The 22,643-nt window shown below is 37.8% G+C and overlaps 1 protein-coding gene across 1 annotated transcript in view; it reads left to right on the plus strand.

The window, feature by feature from the left end:
- galnt18b (UDP-N-acetyl-alpha-D-galactosamine:polypeptide N-acetylgalactosaminyltransferase 18b) overlaps positions 1 to 22,643 on the plus strand; it is a 109,591-nt gene that overhangs the window by 63,532 nt on the left and 23,416 nt on the right. The window contains 3 exon segments of the mRNA XM_030130884.1: positions 482 to 665; positions 2,937 to 3,134; positions 3,372 to 3,486. Of these exon segments, the coding sequence (XP_029986744.1) occupies positions 482 to 665; positions 2,937 to 3,134; positions 3,372 to 3,486 (497 nt within the window).

Raw genomic sequence — 22,643 nt, forward strand, 5'->3', positions numbered from 1 at the left:
ATCATTACCTCCTTGGTGAGCGACTGAAGTTTAAGATAAAATACATTTTATGCATTTTAAAAAAAATTAAATCACACATTTATGCCACTTAGCTTAGAAGTATTTTCCTTATAAGTAGCCCAGAGTGTTTCTTCATGCAAGATACAACTCCTCTGGCAGTATATACAGTAGCACAAGTAATAATAAAGGTGAGCAAACATTAATTTTGTCTGGCACGTCTTCTTCAAAACATTGCAAACCCAGTCCTCAGTATTGATACAGACTGCAATATCCAGTTATAACTGTTAAGTCCCGTGGAGGTCTGCGATGGTTGGCTCAAGATGCTGCCTCTTTGGTCCAGTGATCAAAGCAGTGAAGCATGAGCGCTTTTGGCTTCCTCCCAATGAAATACTGCACACTGGAGGAGGACATGATGGTGTCTTGTGGGTGGAAGTTTGCTCAGAAGCTGCTGTTACTCACCTCTACGCTGTCTGTTTTTCAGATGAGCTCAAGGAGAAGCTGCAGGATTTTGTGTCCGAGACAAACAGCCAACGTCCAGGATTCATTAAGATTGTGCGGCACACCAAGCAGGAGGGTCTGATCCGATCCAGAGTGAGCGGGTGGAGGGCTGCCACGGCTCCAGTGGTTGCCCTGTTTGATGCCCACGTTGAGTTCAATGTTGGATGGTGAGTCACTCAGAGCGCATCCACGAGCGCTGCATCCAGTTAACCACAGTTCAGCGCAGAAGAGCTGCTCCTTGAGTCATAAAATTCAGCGTGGGTTTCTACAAAATAATCTCATTTAAAAAGAAAGACTGTAGTTTGGCTCCTTTTCTTTTGAATACACACTGTGTCTACTGCTCATGTGAGGTACCATCAGAGACCACATTGTAATACCGCAACAATCACTAATCTACAGGGGCTGGACAAAATAATGGAAACACCTTCACCTCAAGATGATAATGCCCCAATCCATACAACTAGAATTGTTAAAGAATGGCATGAGGAACATTCTAATGAAGTTGAGCATCTCGTATGGCCGGCACAGTCCCCAGACCTCAGCATTATTGAGCATTTATGGTCAGTTTTAGAGATTCAAGTAAGACGTCGATTTCCACCGCCATCGTCTCTAAAAGAGTTGGAGGGTATTCTAACTGAAGAATGGCTTAAAATTCCTTTGGAAACAATTCACAAGTTGTATGAATCAATACCTTGGAGAACTGAGGCTGTAATTGCTGCAAAAGGCGGACCTACACCATATTAAATTATATTTTGTTGATTTTTTAAGGTGTTTCCATTATTTTGTCCAACCCCTGTACTATGATATGATACTTAATGTATCATTTGATAAGTCTGCACATGTTCCACACCTGCCATGACCATTAATGTGGCATCATGATAAATGCATGTAATTTGCATTGTAGAGTAATATGGATGCAAAATACTGAATCCATCTGAAATCCCATAGTATGCACTCAGTATTCAGTAGTGGAAATAAAGTTTTCAGACACCCTTAAAATTTCAGGCGATCTCAAATATTATCATGAAATATTTGCAGAAAAATCTTTTTTGTGTTTCAAAAGGTTTGGCTGCATCAGACAGACACAAATGCAATTTATTTATTTGTTTTTGTCAATTGTTAACAAGAAAATAACAAAACTAAATTCTTGACAGTTTCAACAAGTCACGTCATGGATGTGATTCATTATCTTGCTGAAACATCCAGTTTTGACCTCGAAAGAGCGCATACAGAAAGGAGCATGTGGGTTTGAAGAATAGAACAAGGCTTGGTAGAGTTCAGTGACTTGATGCTGATTCTTAATGCAGCACATCATAAATGTATGGGATGTCAGAAACGGTTTTTCCACCAATGCACAAAAATATAATTGTGTAAATAAATGGTAGAATGTATCTTTCCACTACTCGGGGTGTGAATACATGTCTCTTCTTAAAAACCATCTTAGCAGTTGGAGCCATGTAACCCTGGTAACCGGCCAATTTCGCCTCTGTTTACACCAGTGTAACATGACTGTCCATGGCTACTGGGCTGTTTCTCTTATTTATTGTCCATTGACACCACCATTTTATGCTGACAAGGTCTCCAGAGCTTACATATTGGATTCACATACTACCAGTTTCAAACTATGGTTTTGTGCATGCTAAAAAAAGTTTGCCTCCCGTTTAGCAGATTACTATGGAAATTCAGACACTGCTATTGTGCGACCTATTTGTAGTGTAAGTCATGCATTTGCATATTACATCGTTAGATGTTTCCATTCCATTTAACCATAAAAAGGTAGATGATCATTAAAGTTACCCTTTAATGCAGTACATTCAGTGATTTCATGTCCCAAAAATGGATGTTTGATTTAATATTTCCATGTCCACATATTATTCACACAAAGACAAAATTAAACCTACATTATAAATGCCAGAATTAAAAATACACATCCGGCTGCACCTCAATCCTCTTTCTCCTATTTGTAGATTGTATGGACAAGGTAACTGTTTCCCACTGCTTCGCAAAAGTGAAATTATTATGGGTTGAGAGGCTGCCATGTTGCTTTTGTGAGCAGCCACAGAGTCTGTGTAGTAGAGGAACATCCTTGAAAGAATCTTCCATGAAGTTAGATTTTCTAAAACGTGACAACAAAGCCAAGAGGAGGTGCAGAAGACTTTTTTTCCTTTCTTGGATGTACATACTGGAACGTTTGACCAGTGATGGCCAATAATAGGAAATCTGCGGAATCTCATATATCAGTATAAAAAAAAAAGTCTATCAGATGGGCAAGAGCTGTATTCTCAGACTAATCACAGACTGAATTGAATTCATCTTTTGAACCTCATTTTTCAACAAAAAAAAAACTCCTTTCATGACAAGCTTGATCACAAAGTTAACAAAGATCCTGTCAAAACAAATACTCACGGGTTAATTACTTTCTCTTTCCATATTTGAAGGGCTGAACCCATCCTCCAGAGAATTAAAGAAGACAGGACACGTATTATCTCCCCATCATTTGATAACATCAAATATGACACTTTTGAGATTGAAGAGTACCCACTGTCTGCCCAGGGCTTTGACTGGGAGCTGTGGTGTCGCTACCTCAATCCACCTAAGTCCTGGTGGCACAAGGGAAACAAGAGCGCTCCTATCCAGTAAGTGAACACCTCCATAACCTGACTAAAATTATCATTAGTTAATTCAACTGATGTCTGAAGGTTAGCCGTAGTTAAAGGTTCATTCGTACTGCAGTCATTCATTCACACACTGTTAAAGACCATATGTCTCTATATAGCCCTACTGTCACCATAGCAACCATACTAAGCTAACATCACCTGAGCTGCAAATGGAAAGAAATGAACAAAAACTCTTCCTGATCTTTAATCTCCCAGGAGCCCTGCCCTGATTGGCTGCTTCGTGGTGGATCGACTGTACTTTGAGGAGATTGGTTTGCTGGATGAAGGGATGGAAGTATACGGGGGAGAGAACGTGGAGCTGGGCATCAGGGTGAGTAATGATGTCACTCCCTGTGGCCATGGGCCATTGTTCATGCAGGTAATGTGTGGAAAATTAACTATGATGATGACACTTAATGGGTGTTTTGGAGGTCACAGAGGGCTGAGTCTTGTCCTCTTAGACTCAAGAAAAAAAAGTCAAATTTGCACTTTTGATTAAAACCAGTTATCTGGGTGGGGTGCACTGTGAACAAATATTATGATTATTTGCATTTAAGGTTGAGGGGATATTTGTTTATTTTTAGTCATCAAATTTCCTTGTTTATTCAACAATCCATTTCATAGTCCATTACAAGCCTCCCACTCAGATCTAAGCCAATTTCTGTGTGGTACTATAGATGTAAATTGAAAAAGAGGTCATAAAACAGTTCAAGACAAGTCGTTTTTATTTATAGAGCCCAGTTCCCCAAAATCACAAATCAACCTTAGGGGGCTTTACAGCATATAATACAAACCTCTGAAAGAACAACAGGGCTAAGATTCTTCCAGGACAGAGATATGAATGTCATTTGAATAAAAAATACAGAAATTGTAGGAATGAGTCCACTCCTCTTCTATCTGTTGTAGACACGGGCTCCTGCAATTTAAAATTTTGCTCAGGTTGCATCGGTCTAAATTGAAGATGTCCAGGATGTTCCCTGGAGTAAAACCCCTTTGTGATCGTTGTGGCCAGAGCTTAGCTTCACTGTCACATGTGTTTGGACATGCCCCAACATCACTACCTATTGGACTGAAACTTTAGAGACTTTGTCTAAGATTATTAAGAGATGGCTCCCTCCAGACCAAATAACAGTAATGTTCAGTGTGGAATCAATAGGCGTGGACCTTAGTACTAAACAGAGTGTTGTTTTGAGGTTTGTGACACTACTGGCCAGACGCCTAATTCTGTTAAACTGGAAGAACAAAAATCCTCCGACTCATCAGGCTCTGATGAAAGACATTATGCATGACTTACATTTGGAGAAAATCTAATTTTCACTAAAAGATAATGTAAAGTTATTTTACTCAATTTGGCAGCCCTTTATAGATTACTTTAATATTAAGTAGGTAGGGGTAGACCGCCACCCACGCACCCCCCTTTTTTGTGAGTGTGAGTGTGTGTGTGTGTGTGTGTGTGTGTGTGTGTGTACATGTGAGTGCAGGTATAGCATTCTTGTTCTGATGTCACATATATTGGATACTGTATATGACTTTTTTATATTGTCATCATTGTTCTAATTTAAATAAAAAGAGTTTTTAAACGGGCAGCCGAAGTGTTGGCGGTTCAAATCCTGCTCTGTCCTAGTCAGTCCGTTGTGTCCTTGGGCAAGACACTTCACCCACCTTGCCTCCAGTGTCACTCACACTGGTGTATGAATGTGTATGAATGTTCAGTGGTGGTCGGAGGGGCCGTTTGTCGCAAATTGGCAGCCTCGCTTCCGTCAGCCTGCCCCAGGTCAGCTGCGGTACCATATGTAGTTTACCACCACCAGAGTATGAATGTGAGAGTGAATGAATAATGGCTCAATATAGATATACATAGATATAGCTATAGAAATGTAATCCATTATTATTATAATAAAAAATACAGAAATAGATTAAATATGTACAAATTAAGATGATAGAATAACAGGCCATAAAATTCCACTCTTATAAAAATCTGTACTTGAAAGGGTCTGGTACTCATAAACCGATGTGTACTCATATATCCTTATGAAAGTCACTACCAAACACAGGATTGAAACAGTGAAACCTTTTTATTCCGTCTGACCAGGGTGGTATATTTGAGATAATAACCATGCCCAGGTTCAACATAATGACAGCGCTACGGTCTTTTCATAGATTTAGAACAACAGTAGGGATTTACACCAGGGTTCAGTGGACTAAACTGCAGACTTCAGCTGCACAGACAGTAGTTGCCAGTAGAACCTATTCATTATTGGATTTTTTTGTTTTCGTAAGCTCTATGTAACATTTGTGTATGCTCGTGTGCTTACATGAAGTCTCTGTTGGAGTCTGCATTGTGCTGGGAAACGGATGCCTGTTGATGTTAGCATACTGCATTTCTAAACTAACACTATTGAAGTGAAAGAGGAGCAGAGGAGAGGCACTGAGGAACTCAAATGCAATCGTGATGGAAAATTTGACCTAAGCCCTCGACATAGAAATCAGTGTATTGTGGTTGTTATCGTGGATGTAGTAATGGAGTCAGCTTATGTCAACAAATAACCTGTTGCCAGCACAAAACTCCAACATAAACTTCACACCCAAGCAGAAGAGCACTGACAAATGTACCATTTTGAACACTGAAAAAAGGGTCACGTAAACACATTGATGGATGTGAAGAAGCGCACACATGCAGTGATGTAAATTATCTTGCAGCCAGTGTAGTCAGAGCAGAGTGTTCTCTCTTGTGTAGTTTTAACTGCTATAGATAATCACTGCTAATTAATTCTGAAGTCTGAGTGATCACCTTCATCCCCTGATGATCGCGCTTGGAGCACATATGAGAGTTGTAGGACTCAGAGTTATTGTTGCTGTTAGCACTGATGTGTGAAGAGAATACAGACGTTGTTCAAAGCCAATAAATGTACTTGTATCGTCCTCAGCTTTGTCGAAAGACGGTTGACGTGTGTGCGTTCGATTCAGCTGCATCGTAAGCATACGGACCAGACACAGATCAGCCCTCCATAGGGACAGGTGATGATAGCACACATGTTCTGTACAAAGACCATTAATACAGCTATCAGCCTGTTCAATAACTGTAAGATGTGAGGGACAGCTCCTCCTCGGCTGCCCTCACTAAATTGCAGAGTAAGAAGAAGATGGACACAAGCTGACGACAGGACGCCCAATGTGAAAGTATCTGTCCTCACAAATGACAGAGACGCAATCGGCAGTAAAGAAGGGAGATTAATCCTGGAAGTCATTTTCCTAAAGGATTGACATGGTTTTAGGAATCCTAGGCCCGATAATAGTGGCACTGATTACTTTATCGGCGGACACTGATGATTTCATGTCACGTATTTTAGCCGTCGTCCTAGTGCTGTATTTAAAGACTTTGATGATTCTGAGTTTTCATTTTGTCGGTTTTGATTTTAGACCTCAATGTTGTTTACTTGCGTGCTTGCGTCAAACTAGAGGAACTTGTCCTTGCCTGGAGGTTAATGTAGTTTAGAGTTCAGTAATGGTTTTGAAACAGAGGGTGACACAATGAGCTCGGAGTTATAAGTCTGGAGGGCATTGGCTTGGCCCCAGATTAGCAGCCACATAGAGCCAGTAGGGTCTGTCTGTCTGTCTTTCTGTCTGTCTGCCCACCCGTCTGCGGCGTATTGGTCATGCCTGCAGACCACCTGCCAACACACAGACTGGCTGCTGACACATCCTCAGAGACAAACAAAAACCAGGCCAACAGCTACAGGCTTTGGCTCAGGCTTGAGAGGGATGTCCTGGAAGTGTGAGGGTGAAACAAACCTCTGCACTCTGCTCACATTTGGTCAAAATGTGGATACTGAATATTGACTCAGAATAGTGATGAACAAACATTAGCATTCAATCAAGGCACAAGGAAATACAGGTTTGCTTCAGTCTTGAAAATGTCTTTAGCCAAAACAGTTCCTCGGTAATTACATTCCTATAGAACTAAAATGCAAATTCAATTACATTTTGTTATAGCCCTAATGCTGCTTGCATCACATTGTGCTGCAAACTGTGATCAGTGGTGTGATTTTGTTGTAAGGAAACATAATTTCTCCCCTTTTTGCTTTTCATCAGTAGGCTGGAGGTGATAAAATCAAGGACTTTGCTTCCTATTGTGTTCAGGTTTAAGCAATAAAAGCTCTTTGACTAGGTATAGGAAAATTTTACAGTTTAGTTCAGATATTAAATACAATTTTGTGTATATCAGATACATTATGTGTCATTTGTATCTTTCTCTAAACTTATCCAAGTGTTTTTAGTGCCCAAAGCAATGATACAAACTAGAGCTGCACAATATACCGTTTGAGCATCGTCATCGGAATGTATGTGTGTGCACTAGTAGGAGGCAAGTAGTAGGAGGCAAACGAACTTGACATGTTCTCATCTAATTTCAACCTGTGTACCTGACACACACTTGGGCGCTCCACCAATCACAATCGTTCTTAATCAGTTTGCCGAAGCAGACCATGCCCCTGCACATGGAATGAGTCACTGGTAAGAATATTGAAAAATGTGCAACGAACAGGTGAAAATCTTTGCAAACGAAGGCTTGGTGCTAAAAAGAAAAGTAACATCAGTTATCTGGAATTATTTCAGCTACAAGGAGGATGATACTGAAACATGTGTTCTGCATTGACAGTGCCTTGCACCGGTTACCACAACGAGAGGAAATACAACTAACTTGTTTGACCATTTACGTCGGCACCACACAGCTATTGTATCCTCCTGAGTAGTTTTTCCTATTGTAATATATATTGCAGGGTTAAAAAAAATCGCAATGTCAGTTTTTTTCCAATATCATGCAGCCCTAATACAAACTTTAAAGGAGTGACATTTTGCTTTTTAAAAAAAATGGAATTATGCATTTTAAAACATTTCCCTGTGGTCTACATAAACTGTAAATGCTCTGCTTGGGTCTGAATTCTTCATTAATTCAACTCCACAAGTCCATCTTCAACAATATTTCTGAGTAATGACACCGGAAAGGTCGTTTTGAGCACTGGCCCTTTAAATGCACATGACCCCACCCCCTCCAGGTTTTTGTCCTTGCTGCTCTGTCCTGTTCAGCCACTTGAGTTCGATAATACAACCAACAACTGAACATTTTAGATATCCTTCTCGAAGTTTGGACATATTTTCAGTATGAACTACAACCGCTGCTGCTGATAAACAATTATGTCGTACTCAGAGAAATGTTCGTCGGAAGTCTTGACCTTATATGGGCAAATGTTATGATGTAACTAGTTATAAAACGGAACAAATTAAGAAGGAATTAAAACAGGTTGTAGAAATCCACTAGATTTTTGCCCGAATGAATTTAAAGATAGCTTTGCAGCACCTGGAGGATTCAAATTCTAACTTTTTGAACTATTAACGTCCCCAAATACACAAATAAATGCACTAAAGACTAATAAAAGTGGGTTTAGCAAAATATGACCCCTTTAATAAAGCTGTTGCTATTAAAGCTGCTAATATTGTAAACTAATTTGATAGATCTGTTTCTGTTGTCTATGAACCTACATCACATTCATAGTCTGTATTTTTGCAGCAAATAACATTATTATAATAGCTGATTAATATTGTTGAAATAAAATGTAATATAGACTGTGTTATGTTTATAAAAAATCCAGGTTTATTTATTCTTGTGTTTCATCATTTTTGTTCACAACATTTTTTTACCCTTTGGAATTGACTGGATATTTGATTTCCACGGCACAATGTGATGATTCATGTAACAAAAAACTGAAATTGATGTGCCTCGAACCTTAGCTATAGTTTTCGAGAGGTTATCCTTCAAGTCAGACTGCAGGAGAACATGCAGCAAATTGGACAGGACCCTGAAACAAGATTTCAATACAAATGATTTCCCAAAACACCTGTGAATATTGGGTATTGCGCCAGTGGAGTCAGTCTGGAACAATGCATCAGATGAGGACCTGAGCAGACATCATCACTCTCAAACACTGCCAGGAAGGTTGTGCTGAGAAATGAGGATCATTGAGGTCTATGAAAAATAATTGTGCAGTATGGGCTTTATGCCGTGTTCATGAAAGTGGCAATAAAACATCATTAACGTCAAAAACACGAGTTACACATTATTTATCACCCAAATGCTATGCACACATTTTTCTGCATAAATAGCGTGTAATATTATCTTTAGGACCAATTTCAACTGCAATGTGGACAGTATAGATAACACAATGACCCAATTAAAGGAAGAAAAATGCATATAAAGTTGCAGCAGCATGACATTATGGAAATCATTTATAATTCACTTTATAATGTTGCTAATGTCCATTGCCTATGTCTGATGAATGGAAACAAGTTAGTGTTCTTCCAGATACTGTATGAGTAACAAAGCACTGTACTGTAATGACTCAGTCTGTAATTGTAGAGCTCTGATTGAGTTTCATGACCTCTGTGCTGCTGAAAATCCATCGAACCCCACTGTGTAATCTCAAACCAACAGGACAATCAATGCAAAAGTCTTTTGTCACACAGAGGTAATGTGAATAGACATACAGCTCAGTATTCACACCCTAAGAAAGAATTGCTTCATGCAATAGAGGAGTTAACTGCAGAGGTGTTATTGTAATCATGATGAAGTGTGGCTGAGTCCATGTAGATTTTTTTGCATTTTAATGCAGTATGCCCTTTAATATTATCTACAATGCAGAGAACAGAAAACAAAAACATTAGTGTAATTATAGTTAATACAAACAGCTTTAGCTAGAGTTTCATTATGCTGGCTCATTTGTCTCAGAATTGATTTAAAAGTGTGTGATTTTCCTGGAATTCATTGCAAAGCTCCAGAGTAGATCCCTGAATGTTAAACAAACCTTTTAAATCATTTATTTTAATTTAACCTATCATTCCCTCATGGTTCAATCATTATTACTCAAGTTTATTGCTAGTACTGTCTCACATTCATACAGTCATTACAGTGGTAAGTTACTATCACACTACGTTACAGGAACACAGGGTGTGATTTGTCAAAACAACAGAGGGGGGGATGTTTGGTTTTTTTTGTCAGGGGGGCAACAGTTATATACATGGGGGTGCGGTCTATAACTAACGTTAACTAACGCTGGCGTGAAACAAAAGTGAAACTTTACATACTTTCAACATCCAACTCTCAGCTTCTCTTCCTCTATTATACAGCAGATCTTACACGAAATTTTCAAATTTTCACAACTTCTGATCTGTATCCACTGGACACACAAATGTTTGACACCCCCCCCCCCCCCCCCCCAACAAATCGCACCCTGCAGGAACAGGAAAATACAAAGTTACAGAGCAGTTACAGATAAAAAAAAGTCCATAGTATTGTATATTATGTTATTGCTAAATTCTAGAGTTTATCAGACAAAGTTCCAGCCTCGTCACTCAGAGACGCTTTCTGACAGATTGCTTTATTGATTTGACAGTATTGACCTGTTGTTTGCAGCTCAGCTTCTTTAACTGGCTCTATTGTGGAGGAAGCAGGACTGTCTGGAGAAATGAGCATCTGTGAGACTCATCCACAGACGGAGAGCTGAGAGGAGTCAGGGTCCCTTTACGGTCCCATTGCTGTGAACAGGAGGGGTGATGAGGCAGATGAGGGAGGTTAAAGTCAGTGTGGAGGAGTTGTATCAACTGTAACACTTTGGATTGAATTCCATCGCACACAGTGAATCCTAAAGTGGAGAGGAAGGATCCGATTTGTTGTGTACGGTAGATGAGAAATCTGCTGGGTCAGCTTTTTGATGCAGTGAGGTTATTTTTTCCCACTCTTTTTGTCACACCTTGTCCAGAGAAATGTGTAAAATTCCTTGCTTGTTTTTTATAAGTAGACTCTTCCAACAAACTTGCACCATTAACAAGAAAAAGGCCATGAGTTACAGACACTAAGTGTTATTTACTGATTGGTGCTGATGCTCTAAAATACAAACTCACCCATACCATTGTCCAAACAGAGTGTAAGATCTACTAGGGTGCTGTGTACTGGTGTGGGTGTGCTTTTTCCTGAGTATGGTCTCATCCTGCAGAATGTAAGGCAGAAAATGCACAAAGCAACGCCAAAGTAGCTGTCTCCACCCACACTCTGTAAGCAGCACAGTTATTGTCTGGAGGTACATTATAAACAGACAACCCAAAGGTTCATAACCAGAAACTTCCAAACACCACAATATAGGACAATACCTACAGGTACATCCACCACCACAAGTGGGACAGAAACCAGATTACTGTAAGAATCTCAACATTTTTTTTCATGTAAAATTATAGTAAGACTCTGAATATAATCTCTGTTTTTTCATGAGTCATAAAACCCACACTAATACAGGTAAGAGTCTTTATATGTTGTACATGCTACACACCAACCCTTATGTAAAGGGGTGCCTTGCTCAAGGGAAACAAAGTTTAAGAGTCTGTTGCATTGGCTGGGAATTGAACCCAGGTCTCCCATGAGGCAGGTGAGAATTCTGCCATTGAACCGCCAATGGTTGTCTTACAGATGAAAACAATCATTCTGCCATAGTGGCCTTTATTTTACTACACACCTCAGAACACATTAGACCAGGGGTGTCAAACTCATTTTAGTTCAGGGGCCACATTCACCTAAATTTGATCTGAAGTGGGCCAAACCAGTAAAATAATAACATAATAAGAAATAAAGAATGTCAACTCCAAACTTTTCTCTATGTTTTAGAGCGAAAAGAGTACATTTACATTATGAACAGGTTTATCCTTTCAAAAGATGTGAATAACATGAACAAACTGAAAAAATAAGAGTAATTTTAACAATTTTCTGCCTCAGTTCATCATTTACACATATACATTATAACTTACAAACACGCAAAACATTTAATAACAGGAAGAGTATTGTTAAAATTACACTTATTTCTCTTAAGAAATTTCAGGTTGTTCATATTTGTTCAGGTTATTCACATTTTTTTTGCGAAATTATACTTTGTGTTAGTGTAAATACATGAAAATATTTACATTTACAAAGAGAGACATTTGCAGTTGTCATTATTTATACATTATTATGATCATATTTGACTGGTCCTGCCCACTGGAGATTGAATGGGTCTGAATGTGGAACCTGAACTAAAAGGATTGATAATATTTTAGTGTAATTTTTTGCATTTCACAAATTCACCCCAAGGGCCGGACTGAACCCTTTGGCGGGCCGCATGTTTGACACCTGTGCATTAGACTATAAAAACAACTACAACCTAGTTGCGAAAAGACAAACCGTTGTTTCTGTCGGATGAAAACTGGAGACAACACAGATCATCAGATAATTGTGGACACAACACATACTGGCTTTAGTCTGTCATGAAGTTAAGTTGAAATTCAAGTTATAAATTTTAGTTAACTAAAGGTCGTTCAGGCTGTTGAAATGTATTCTTAATATTTTATATATTTCACCACAACACCAGCACATGAGTGTCTGTCACAAATGGAGGCACTATTCCATGTGTTTGTGTCTTTGACTCTTGTCTCAGATTCACACTTTTTGTGCAGGAGGGAAAGATCAAAATTAAACCAAATTTAATCAAATGCCTTGTCAGAAACCTTGTTGTTTTGTTTTGTTTTTGGATACAGTTTCAATTCACAGTAACACTCTGCTTGGGTGTTTTAAGGCTGTAGACTTTCATTTTGTAATAACAAGTGTTCGAGTGGTTCAGCAGGTGGGATTAACTCAGTACAGAGAGAGACGTTCATCATTAAGAGACGTGAATTAAATTTTGTGAAGTGTTGCTTCTGGAAGCCACAGTGGAATTGTAGGGGAAAAACATAATTCTCTACACAGTTTTAGATTAAAATGGTTTATTTAGTAGATATTGTTTTGTTTCTGTATAACCTAAATTATTTAAGGACTAAGAATGAGAGTTGAAGTTAGTTCGTTTATGCAAATACATTAAGTTAAAAATGAACCCATAATGATTTAATATGAGAAAGAAAAATTGGATTTGTAACAATATAACATGAAAGTAATTTTAAAAAGACAAGAAAAAAGGCTGGTTATAAACAGTTCATATATAATTAGATAACACAGAAAAAGCAGAAAAGAACTGCATCAGGATCTCTGCTCCTATAGAAAGGTGCATATTTTTAGTTAGATGGAAAAAGATGGTAAGTGTTGTATTAATAATATAAGATTATGAATCTTCAAATAGTTGTCTGCATAGATTAATGCAATCAGCATCTGCAAATGATATTTATATGCATTTATTCTTCATTAATGATTCTCTTTAAGAGCATCATTCAAGCAAGAATTGTAACAGTACTGAAAAGTGTGGCATTACTAATTTTATCATGATTATTGCTATCCCCCCCTTTTTTTTTCTTGTTTTTCCATTCCTTCTTGAACATTTAGCATTAATGTTTGCTTTCTTTTTTCTTCTTCCTCCTAAATTACCCTCTCTATATTGAATCCCAACTTTATTTGACAAACCATATCCTCACAAATACATACACCTTCAAAACTTTCAAACTTAAAATGTGTCCCTGTTCGTCTCTGTCTCGTCTTGTCTTCATCATCTGTATGTAATGCTGGCATGTTGTCCTTCACTTGTCATGTTCTGTCTTGCATCACTTTATAAAAAAAAAAAAAAAAAAAAAAAAAAAAAAAAAGGGGGGAGGTTAAATAAATTAATAAGAGCATCATTCAGAGTGAAGTGAGGATCAGCAGACAGAAAGTAAATTGTTAACTTTAACACAGGTTGGTCTGATTTTCACAGTTATATTAATAATCTGTGTGATTTTCAGTATATAAAGGGTTAATTCACCCAAATAATAACTTATTTACCTGTCTTAGTATAGAGCCATCATTTAATTTATGCAGATTTTGAGATTTCTGTGTAAACCAGTGCAGTGCATATTAATGGAATTACTTTGTTTTGCTCATGACACTGAATTTGTTTTTATTCTAAAAGCTCAGCAGGCACTCTGCATAATCCTTGGAAATCACTGTCAAGTAATGACTGTGTCTTCAGCTTTTCAGAAAGTGAACCAGTAACTTTGCTGACTTATTCTCTCTGTTAAAATAATACATTTTGGGTTTTCAAACATTACAGCACTGCTACATCATGTATATGCATAATGCTTGCACAATATTTAGCACCTGGTGTGTGAGCAGAAGCCCTGGCAGCTGAACAGTACAGATTTTGATGTATTAATTATATAATTGAAGAAAAGTATAGCACAGGCTGCATCATAGATGGGTTAAAAACATATTTTGCAGTTCAGTGGTCTCGAGCGTAAATTAATGATCAGAGCATGAGGGACGCTAAAAACCACTTCTCTCTGGTATAATAAACCCGCTAAAAAACCTAATAAACCTCCTAATCAGTGTCATCATTTATTAGATAGAATATAGAATATATGATACTGCTGCATATGTTATGACCAACAGCATCCAAGAAAAGAATAGGATTGTATTTGGTTTTATTTCAGTCTTGCTCTTAATGCTGTGAAGGATGAAGCTCAGATTCCTGCTTTTTTTTTTTTTTCATAAGATTGACATGTACATTAATCAGATATTTCTTGCATGAACAACAGTGCACATTACAGATATTAATAGTTGAAGTTGAAAAAACATATCTAAATGCAGTATTTTTTTTAAGTAACTGGAAGGAGTCCTATTTCTCTTTTTCTCTAAAGTTGGGATTGTTTGTAAATGAGACAGCGTTTCTGGGAAATGCCCTCTTCTCTTCAGACAGCAGACAGTGCAGTGGAAACGCCAAGAAAATAGTCTGCTTTGCTTCAGTGTTGTGCTCTGAGCAATGGAAGAGCAAGCTTAGCTTTTACCTTAAAATAATTCTGTGCTTTGATATGAAGGGTTTTATTTTCAGATAATCATGAGGGATTGTAAAATGAATATAATGGGAAATATGAGGGTCTTTTTTAAAGCCAGTGAAGGTTTCTGGGGGGGACAAGAGAGGTGGTTGAAGGAGATGAAAGCAGATAGATGCTTCAGATAGAGGCAAATATAAAATGAAAAAGAAACCTCCTAAAGCAGCATAGGAAATCACAGAAGTAGATGATGCAAAATGTTCCTGAGATTCTGCTCATCTTGTCAAAAGTGTCATATTCACTTAATTTGCGGTTTCACATCTTTTCAAGTTTGATGGTTATCATCATGTTATCACTGCAGTTTTAAATCAAGAGTCAATGGATGCACCACTAAGAAGGCTCAGTCCATTAGATTCTCATTTCCAAGCTGTTTTTAATGTGATCTGTGTATATTCGTGTGAAAATTAAAGAGCAATATCAAGATTCTCACCCCAAAATATGTTCAGATACTGTCAGGGGGCATGGTTGAACATGATGTTTGTCATTAAAATATGCCATATCTTATCAAATCCCCACCCCCAGCTTGCAGTGATGATTCACTATGTGATACTGAATCAACTTGTGATTCAGTCCATCCAGCTTGAAATGAGATCCTGTCATCTTTTTACACCCTCCGACATCTTCAACGTTTTCATCAGCCTGAATGAGAAATAACATCACACAGCCTTCAATCAAAAAAGACTGACACACGATTACTGCTCCTACACTTCATGACGTACAGGCTGTGCAAAATGCTTTTCAGAAATGAACTGATAATTACTTCCACCAAGGAGGTACTCACCTTTGTCTGCCTGCCCATGTGTCCATCTGTCAGCAGGATCTCAACAAAAACCAATGGACTGATATTAATGAAACTTGGTCAAAGGGTCAAACATCGGCCAAAGACAAAAAAAGATGTAAACGTTGATACTGGTGAATAAAAAAGGTGAGCGCTTGGAATTGAAATACCTTAGAAGATGTGCATTGAGAAGTGTGTGGCAGGTAAAGGTCAGAGCGGTGTGAACTAACCTGTCTGACCTCCATGCATCACCACTGATTTTATTTGTCAAATTAGCAGCAGCTGGTTTTAGAACACAGCAGTGCAGTGTGTGTTTTTCTCACTACCTGTTCCCACAAAGTGCAGTTATTATCAGCGGTTTCCCTGGTAAATCCTGTCTCAATAGTCTGTGTTTTCTCTGCTTATTAGAGGTGACACCAACTCGTCTAAACAACAGAATAACTCTGAGTGGCTTCACCGTTTCAATAAATACCACTAGTGCAGCTGAGGTAAATAACTCAGAAGTATCACCGTCCACATTCATATGATTTATATCCACCTACAGAATGTCTGAAAAGCCAGCAGTTAGAACACAAGTTCAGAGAGTACAGAGGGATACCGCTATTGAAATAATTCACTGTCTCATCTCGCGAACTTGGAGGGTTTCAGAATATTACAGAGCGGAGCTTTGCAAGTAGCTGCCAGATGAAGCTCATTTCATCGTGAATCTTTGGTCTAAACTTGGTGCAAAACTTTTATCATAGTAACAGTCAACAAACCAGTGACACTATTTGACAAATTAGAAGCCAAGGACAACAAAGCTGGATATTAAAGTCAGTGTGGAAGTGTATTATCACCAAAAGGCTCCCCGACTTCCTCTAATAAATGTTTTTTGTTTTTTTGTCAGGAGTCATTTTGGTGTCATTTGCTTCATAGTGGAGCCTTTAATAAGTGTGCTGCTGCTCCTTTTGTCAATTATTCCATTGTTAATAATATTTTATGTCTAACAGAATGCTTCAGTGTGACAGATTTGATTGAATTCTGTCAGGATTTACATCCTGACAGACAGCTCCAACTGTGGTTAATGAGTTACAAGAGCTACAGGCTGTCGAATGATTAAGCTACGTAAAAAAAAAAACCCAAAAAAACAATAAAACAAAATTCACATACATAGGGGATGTAGTATGTACTCGGGGAACAAAGAAAAGCAGCCATTAATATATCATAGAAAAGAGTACAAACAAACTGTGTTGAATAAATTACAAAAACTGTCATACAAAAAGAGCATAGTGTCCCTATAAATGGAAGAAAAATTAATACACATGAATAAGTTAATATAACATTAAAGCCAGAGAGGGACTTATTGTCAGCTCTTATTGTCTGTGTGCTGACAGAGGTGATAAAAGGACGCACTTTATTCGTTTTAAGTAGAAATGTGCAAGTAGAGTGCAATGCCTTACTCCTTTTAGCAACTCCCTTTTAAAATCACTCTGTATCACAACCTCACATTCCTTTTTGTTTTAATAAAATAGATTCCGTATATATCTGGACAGTTTTCATGAAATAAAGACACAGACACACAGCAAAGTAATGTATAAACAAAAAATAAAGTGTCAGTAATGCAGATTTAATTGAATTGGATCTTGTTTTTGTCATTGTATTGTTAAGAACAACAAAATTTGGACGCATTCACCATAGTAACATTTTCAAAAGTGCAGGCAAATGTAAACAGAAAATGTTAAGTATATATAACTAAGATGTTTTTAAAAGTAACATACAAAATATCCACAATTAACATTATATACAGCCTCAAGTCTTTGAGCATGTGCAAAATATGGTGCAGACCTGTGCAATGGCAGCAGACATGATATAATACAGCTACAGGTGACTTATTTTATCACGGCTTTAAAGGCGACTCAGCCAGAATCAGAATCAACAAGTGGTGCCAGGCACAACAAACCCCGCCCCTTGCACATATTGTAGCTTATTTTAGCATCGATCCAGCTGATGCCATCATGTCTATGCATGTGCCGATGTCAGCATATCAATTGCCTCTGTATATGAGCCAAGTTTGAAGTAAATGGAAACAAAATGGATGTTTTTTATAGACATGTGAAATTTGGCTCATTATAAGTACATGGGGAAAAAAATCTATCTATCTATCTATCTATCTATCTATCTATCTATCTATCTATCTATCTATCTATCTATCTATCTATCTATCTATCTATCTATCTATCTATCTATCTATCTATCTATCTATCTATCTATCTATCTATATATATATATATATATATATATATATATATATATACAGGGTGGGGAAGCAAAATTTACAATGAACATTTAGTTGTTTTTTTCTCAGCAGGTACTACGTCAATTGTTTTGAAACCAAACATATATTGATGTCATAATCATACCTACTACTATTATCCATACCTTTTCAGAAACTTTTGCCCATATGAGTAATCAGGAAAGCAAACGTCAAAGAGTGTGTGATTTGCTGAATGCACTCGTCACACCAAAGGAGATTTCAAAAATAGTTGGAGTGTCCATAAAGACTGTTTATAATGTAAAGAAGAGAATGACTATGAGCAAAACTATTACGAGAAAGTCTGGAAGATACTATTAAAGAAGAATGGGAGAAGTTGTCACCCGAATATTTGAGAAACACTTGCGCAAGTTTCAGGAAGCGTGTGAAGGCAGTTATTGAGAAAGAAGGAGGACACATAGAATAAAAACATTTTCTATTATGTAAATTTTCTTGTGGCAAATAAATTCTCATGACTTTCAATAAACTAATTGGTCATACACTGTCTTTCAATCCCTGCCTCAAAATATTGTAAATTTTGCTTCCCCACCCTGTGTATATATATATATATATATATATATATATATATATATATATATATATATATATATATATATATATATATATATATATATATATATATATATATATAAATTTGAGCTTTGACCTACTTTTCCCAAAATGTAATCACATCTATTTTTGGTCACTGGCAATCTAGAAACCCAATTTGGTATGAATTCTATCAATAGGTTTGGTGCTAGAGTGTAAAGAAACAAAGAAACAAACCAAACCATAAACAATACCCCTTCCCTCCCCTTCAAGGGGCGGGGTAATAATCAAACATGACGCCAAATGATGAATACAAAGCTTTTAATTTGGGCTTTTGTGGTTTAATAATATTCTGGAAAAAGAAGAGAGCACTGTTGTCCTTGATGGAGGTCGGCGAGGTTGCCTGATTCAATTATTTGATTCACTGAAAAAAGAAACATTAAATATGAGGCTAAATATTCAGTCCTGGTGTGTTCTTTGTGGAATAGAGAGGCTTTAAATTCTTCCACTGGGATGGCATTGAACATACGGATGAACAACAGAGACATGTCCTTTACTGCAGAAATAGTGCATATAGACGTTTAGACGAATAGACATTTTTGACTTTTTGATCCCTTTTAGACTTTTTAGTTATGTTGCTGCTGATGTCAGGACTCAGAGCTGCTGCTTTTTCTCAGGGAAGAAGAGAAACACAAACATGTTGCAGATGCCTTTCAAGTCTGCAGGGGGTGATTGCTTGATGCTCCAAAGATAGTACTTTTAGGCAGGGAACCGTACACGCAACAGAGGTAACACAAAGTTCTTGAAATTATTTAGTAGGATGTCAGTCTCAGTAATTTGGTTTTCAACCTTGTTTCAGTTGTTTTCTGTATAATAGTTTCCATATTTTATCGACATATAAATGAAAATTAAATATTAAAGTAGTGATTGCTTTTGTCTCAGATTTTATATTCCCTCTCAATAATAATTTTAATATTTAGCAGTTGTTAAAGGTTCGAAAAATACCAAAAACTCATAAGATTTGATGAAAAAAAAAAAAATTACCGTAGTGGTTATTTTGTAATATTTAAACAAAAGTCTGTTCTTTTTACAGCCATAACCAAAGCACTGTTATAGCCATAGAGTTATAGAGTTAAAATATAACCTACGTTTCTATAAAATATCAAGACAATTTAAGGCAAACTGTCAAAAACCTGCAAAAAAAGACAAGGTTTAGAACAAATAAATTACACTGTCCTGTTCACACAAATATGAGTGGTTTATTTATTTATTAGGATAAACCCTAGATATGCACCATCTTGGGTTTTTTTTAGTGGGGGGGGGGGTTCTGTACTTAGTTGTTTTTTGTGTTATAGTGTGTACATCAATGTGGTAATGGTCGTCTAGACAGTATTTTAGATGGTAGTAAAGGCTACATTACACATGGTTTGAACAGACACAGTAGAAAAAGTAGTGTTCTGTTGTTGTTTATGCAGGAAGTCGTCCCATCATGATGTTAAATGTTCATTCATTCATTCATTCATTTTCTGAACCAGCTTTATCCTCACTAGAGTCACGGGGGTCGCTGCAGCCTATCCCAGCTTCTTATAGGCGAAGGTTTGGTACACCCTGGACATGTCGCCAGTTCATCGCAGGGTTGTTAAATGTTCATAATATCAGAATTTGTTTGGTTCGGCTCTTTTTATAGAGCGGATTTTCTACAAACTGAAAGGTTGGTCATGCTATCGCTGACCTCTGACCATGCGTCGAAGTGTCCCCAATTAAGACCCTGAACCCCAAGTAAATGGGTGAATATGCTACAGTGTAAAGTGCTTTGAGTACCATGTGCTAACATTCAACAGGCCGTGTATATATGCAAGTCGTTTTGCCGCTGGAAAAATGTGATTTCTTTTCCCAATATATGCATTATAGATCTTTTTCAACAAAGACTAAACCCACCCCAAATTAAATGTATTTTTCCTTGGCAAATGTTGACACTGTATGCATCAGTGACTTGCAAAAATTTGCATAATTCAATGTTCATGTCCTTAAAAGTGAAAAACGGTATTTCAAGAGCTTTCCAATACGCCCAAAATCCACTTTGAGCCATTGCTCTTTAGCTGGCGCCTCTAATGATAGAAAAATGAATAAAGCGCTTCCACCTACATTACATTTACATTAATGGTATTTAGCTCTTGCTCTCATCCAAAGATGGTTGTGATGACGGCAGCAGTAAAATTAGCTTAGGCTCAGACTCAAAGTGCACTGATAAAGGATCTAACCAAACATTGCTGTAATGTGAGGCTGCCTCTCTGCTAGAACACTCTGCAAAAAGAAATTACAGCAGATATCGAGGAAGAGCAGAATTACACTGGAGCATATTTGCAGGCAGATATGGCGAAAGGGGGTGTGATACAAGTGGGAGCAAGGGGACGTGAGGTATTTCTTGAGGAGATTAGTTTGAAGTTTACAAGGAAAGGGAGTGGTTGTGATGTCCTGGGTGAGATTGTTCCTTTGCAGTGGAGTCAGAGAGACTAGGTGGAGTGAGGCTCTGACTTTTAATAACATGAAATCGACTCACACATGGACCAGGTCTGGTGGTAGGTTTATTTGTGCCGCAGTGACGTGTGATAAAACCACTGAATCATGTGGTTCAACTTGTTGCAGTTTCATATACGTGCAATTTTTTGACGACAAAAAGCCAGAGATTAGTTTGTGGTCCAGGATGATGCCACCATCATTGAATGTGGTATAATTGTTTGCTGCAGTGCTGTTGAGCCATGCTTTCCGCTTCAGCAGCACAATGGAAAATAGGCTGCCTGAGTCACCATGCAAATTAGATGCCGGGTTTGATCATCCAAGCAGAGTGCACCATTAGGAAAACCTAACTGTATAAAATTGTTGTATTTTTGAGAGGAGTAACAATACAGCTCTTCAGAATAATTGAAGACTCAGACATCCGTCGTGACAGTAATGACCCATTTCTTGTAATTAATTTCAAAATGGCAGCAGACAATTAGTGTTAACTGTAGGGGCGTCACACAGGCACAAACTCAGTATCATTGTCAAAAAGGAAAGTTGACACTGAGGCATGGAGGGAGGATTATTTTTGGCCAGTCGGTGCATACAAGCTTTAATTGACTATGTTTTTCAAGTGCTGGCACTAGTGTTGCCTGACTTACTGCAGTATTTTTCAGCTTGAACAAATCTGTAAATTCATGTGCTTGGTCTAATTAGTAACCATGTGACTCAGTACTGGCTATGTTTTTTTTGTTTAGTTTTTTTCATGAACTTAATCAGTCACTTCCTTTGTAACATTTCAGAATTCTGGTGGCAAATGCTCGACTGAAGTGATATTTTGAAATTGCATATTTAGTTAAACCAACTACATATAACCTGAAAATATTTCATTTGTAATACAGAGTTGAAGTCCTGCCCCGTCTGGTTGGGTCCCACGGGAAGAAAAAATATTTATATTGCAGTCAATGACGAGAGACTAGGGCTGCACAATTAATCGTTAAAAGATCGCGATCTCGATTCACACATGCATGCGATCTCATCTCTAAACACAGACGATTTTTAAGCATTTCATTTCACGGCTGTATTACAAATGTCCACAATCACAGAACCACCGCCTCTTCCCTCAACCAGCAGTAAAGCTTCTTTCCAACACATGAGCCTGCTGCTGTCGGCTGTAGTTGAGTGAGGAAAGAGTGAATTACAGCAGAGGAACGACTGCAGTAAAGAGAGTGAAATGGATGAAAACCCCAGTAGTAGTGGTGAGTCACCCACCTGAACTCCTGCCCAATTAAGGTTCACATTCGGCGGTGTTAATCTCATGTCGGTCTTTTCTTTTCTATCGTCCAGATCCAAGTGTGTTTTCATTTTCACTTCTCTGACTTCTGCACTGTTGTTGTTCTCCTTTTCTTTTCTTTGCCGGTGAGGATAACTCGGCCTTCAACCAAAAATCAAAAGTCTCACCCTCTCTAAAAATTTTATATTAAAAATCTTCCATTGTGCCGGCTGGGAA

The sequence above is a fragment of the Sphaeramia orbicularis genome, chromosome 3, assembly GCF_902148855.1.
Source record: "Sphaeramia orbicularis chromosome 3, fSphaOr1.1, whole genome shotgun sequence".
NCBI lineage: Eukaryota > Metazoa > Chordata > Actinopteri > Kurtiformes > Apogonidae > Sphaeramia > Sphaeramia orbicularis.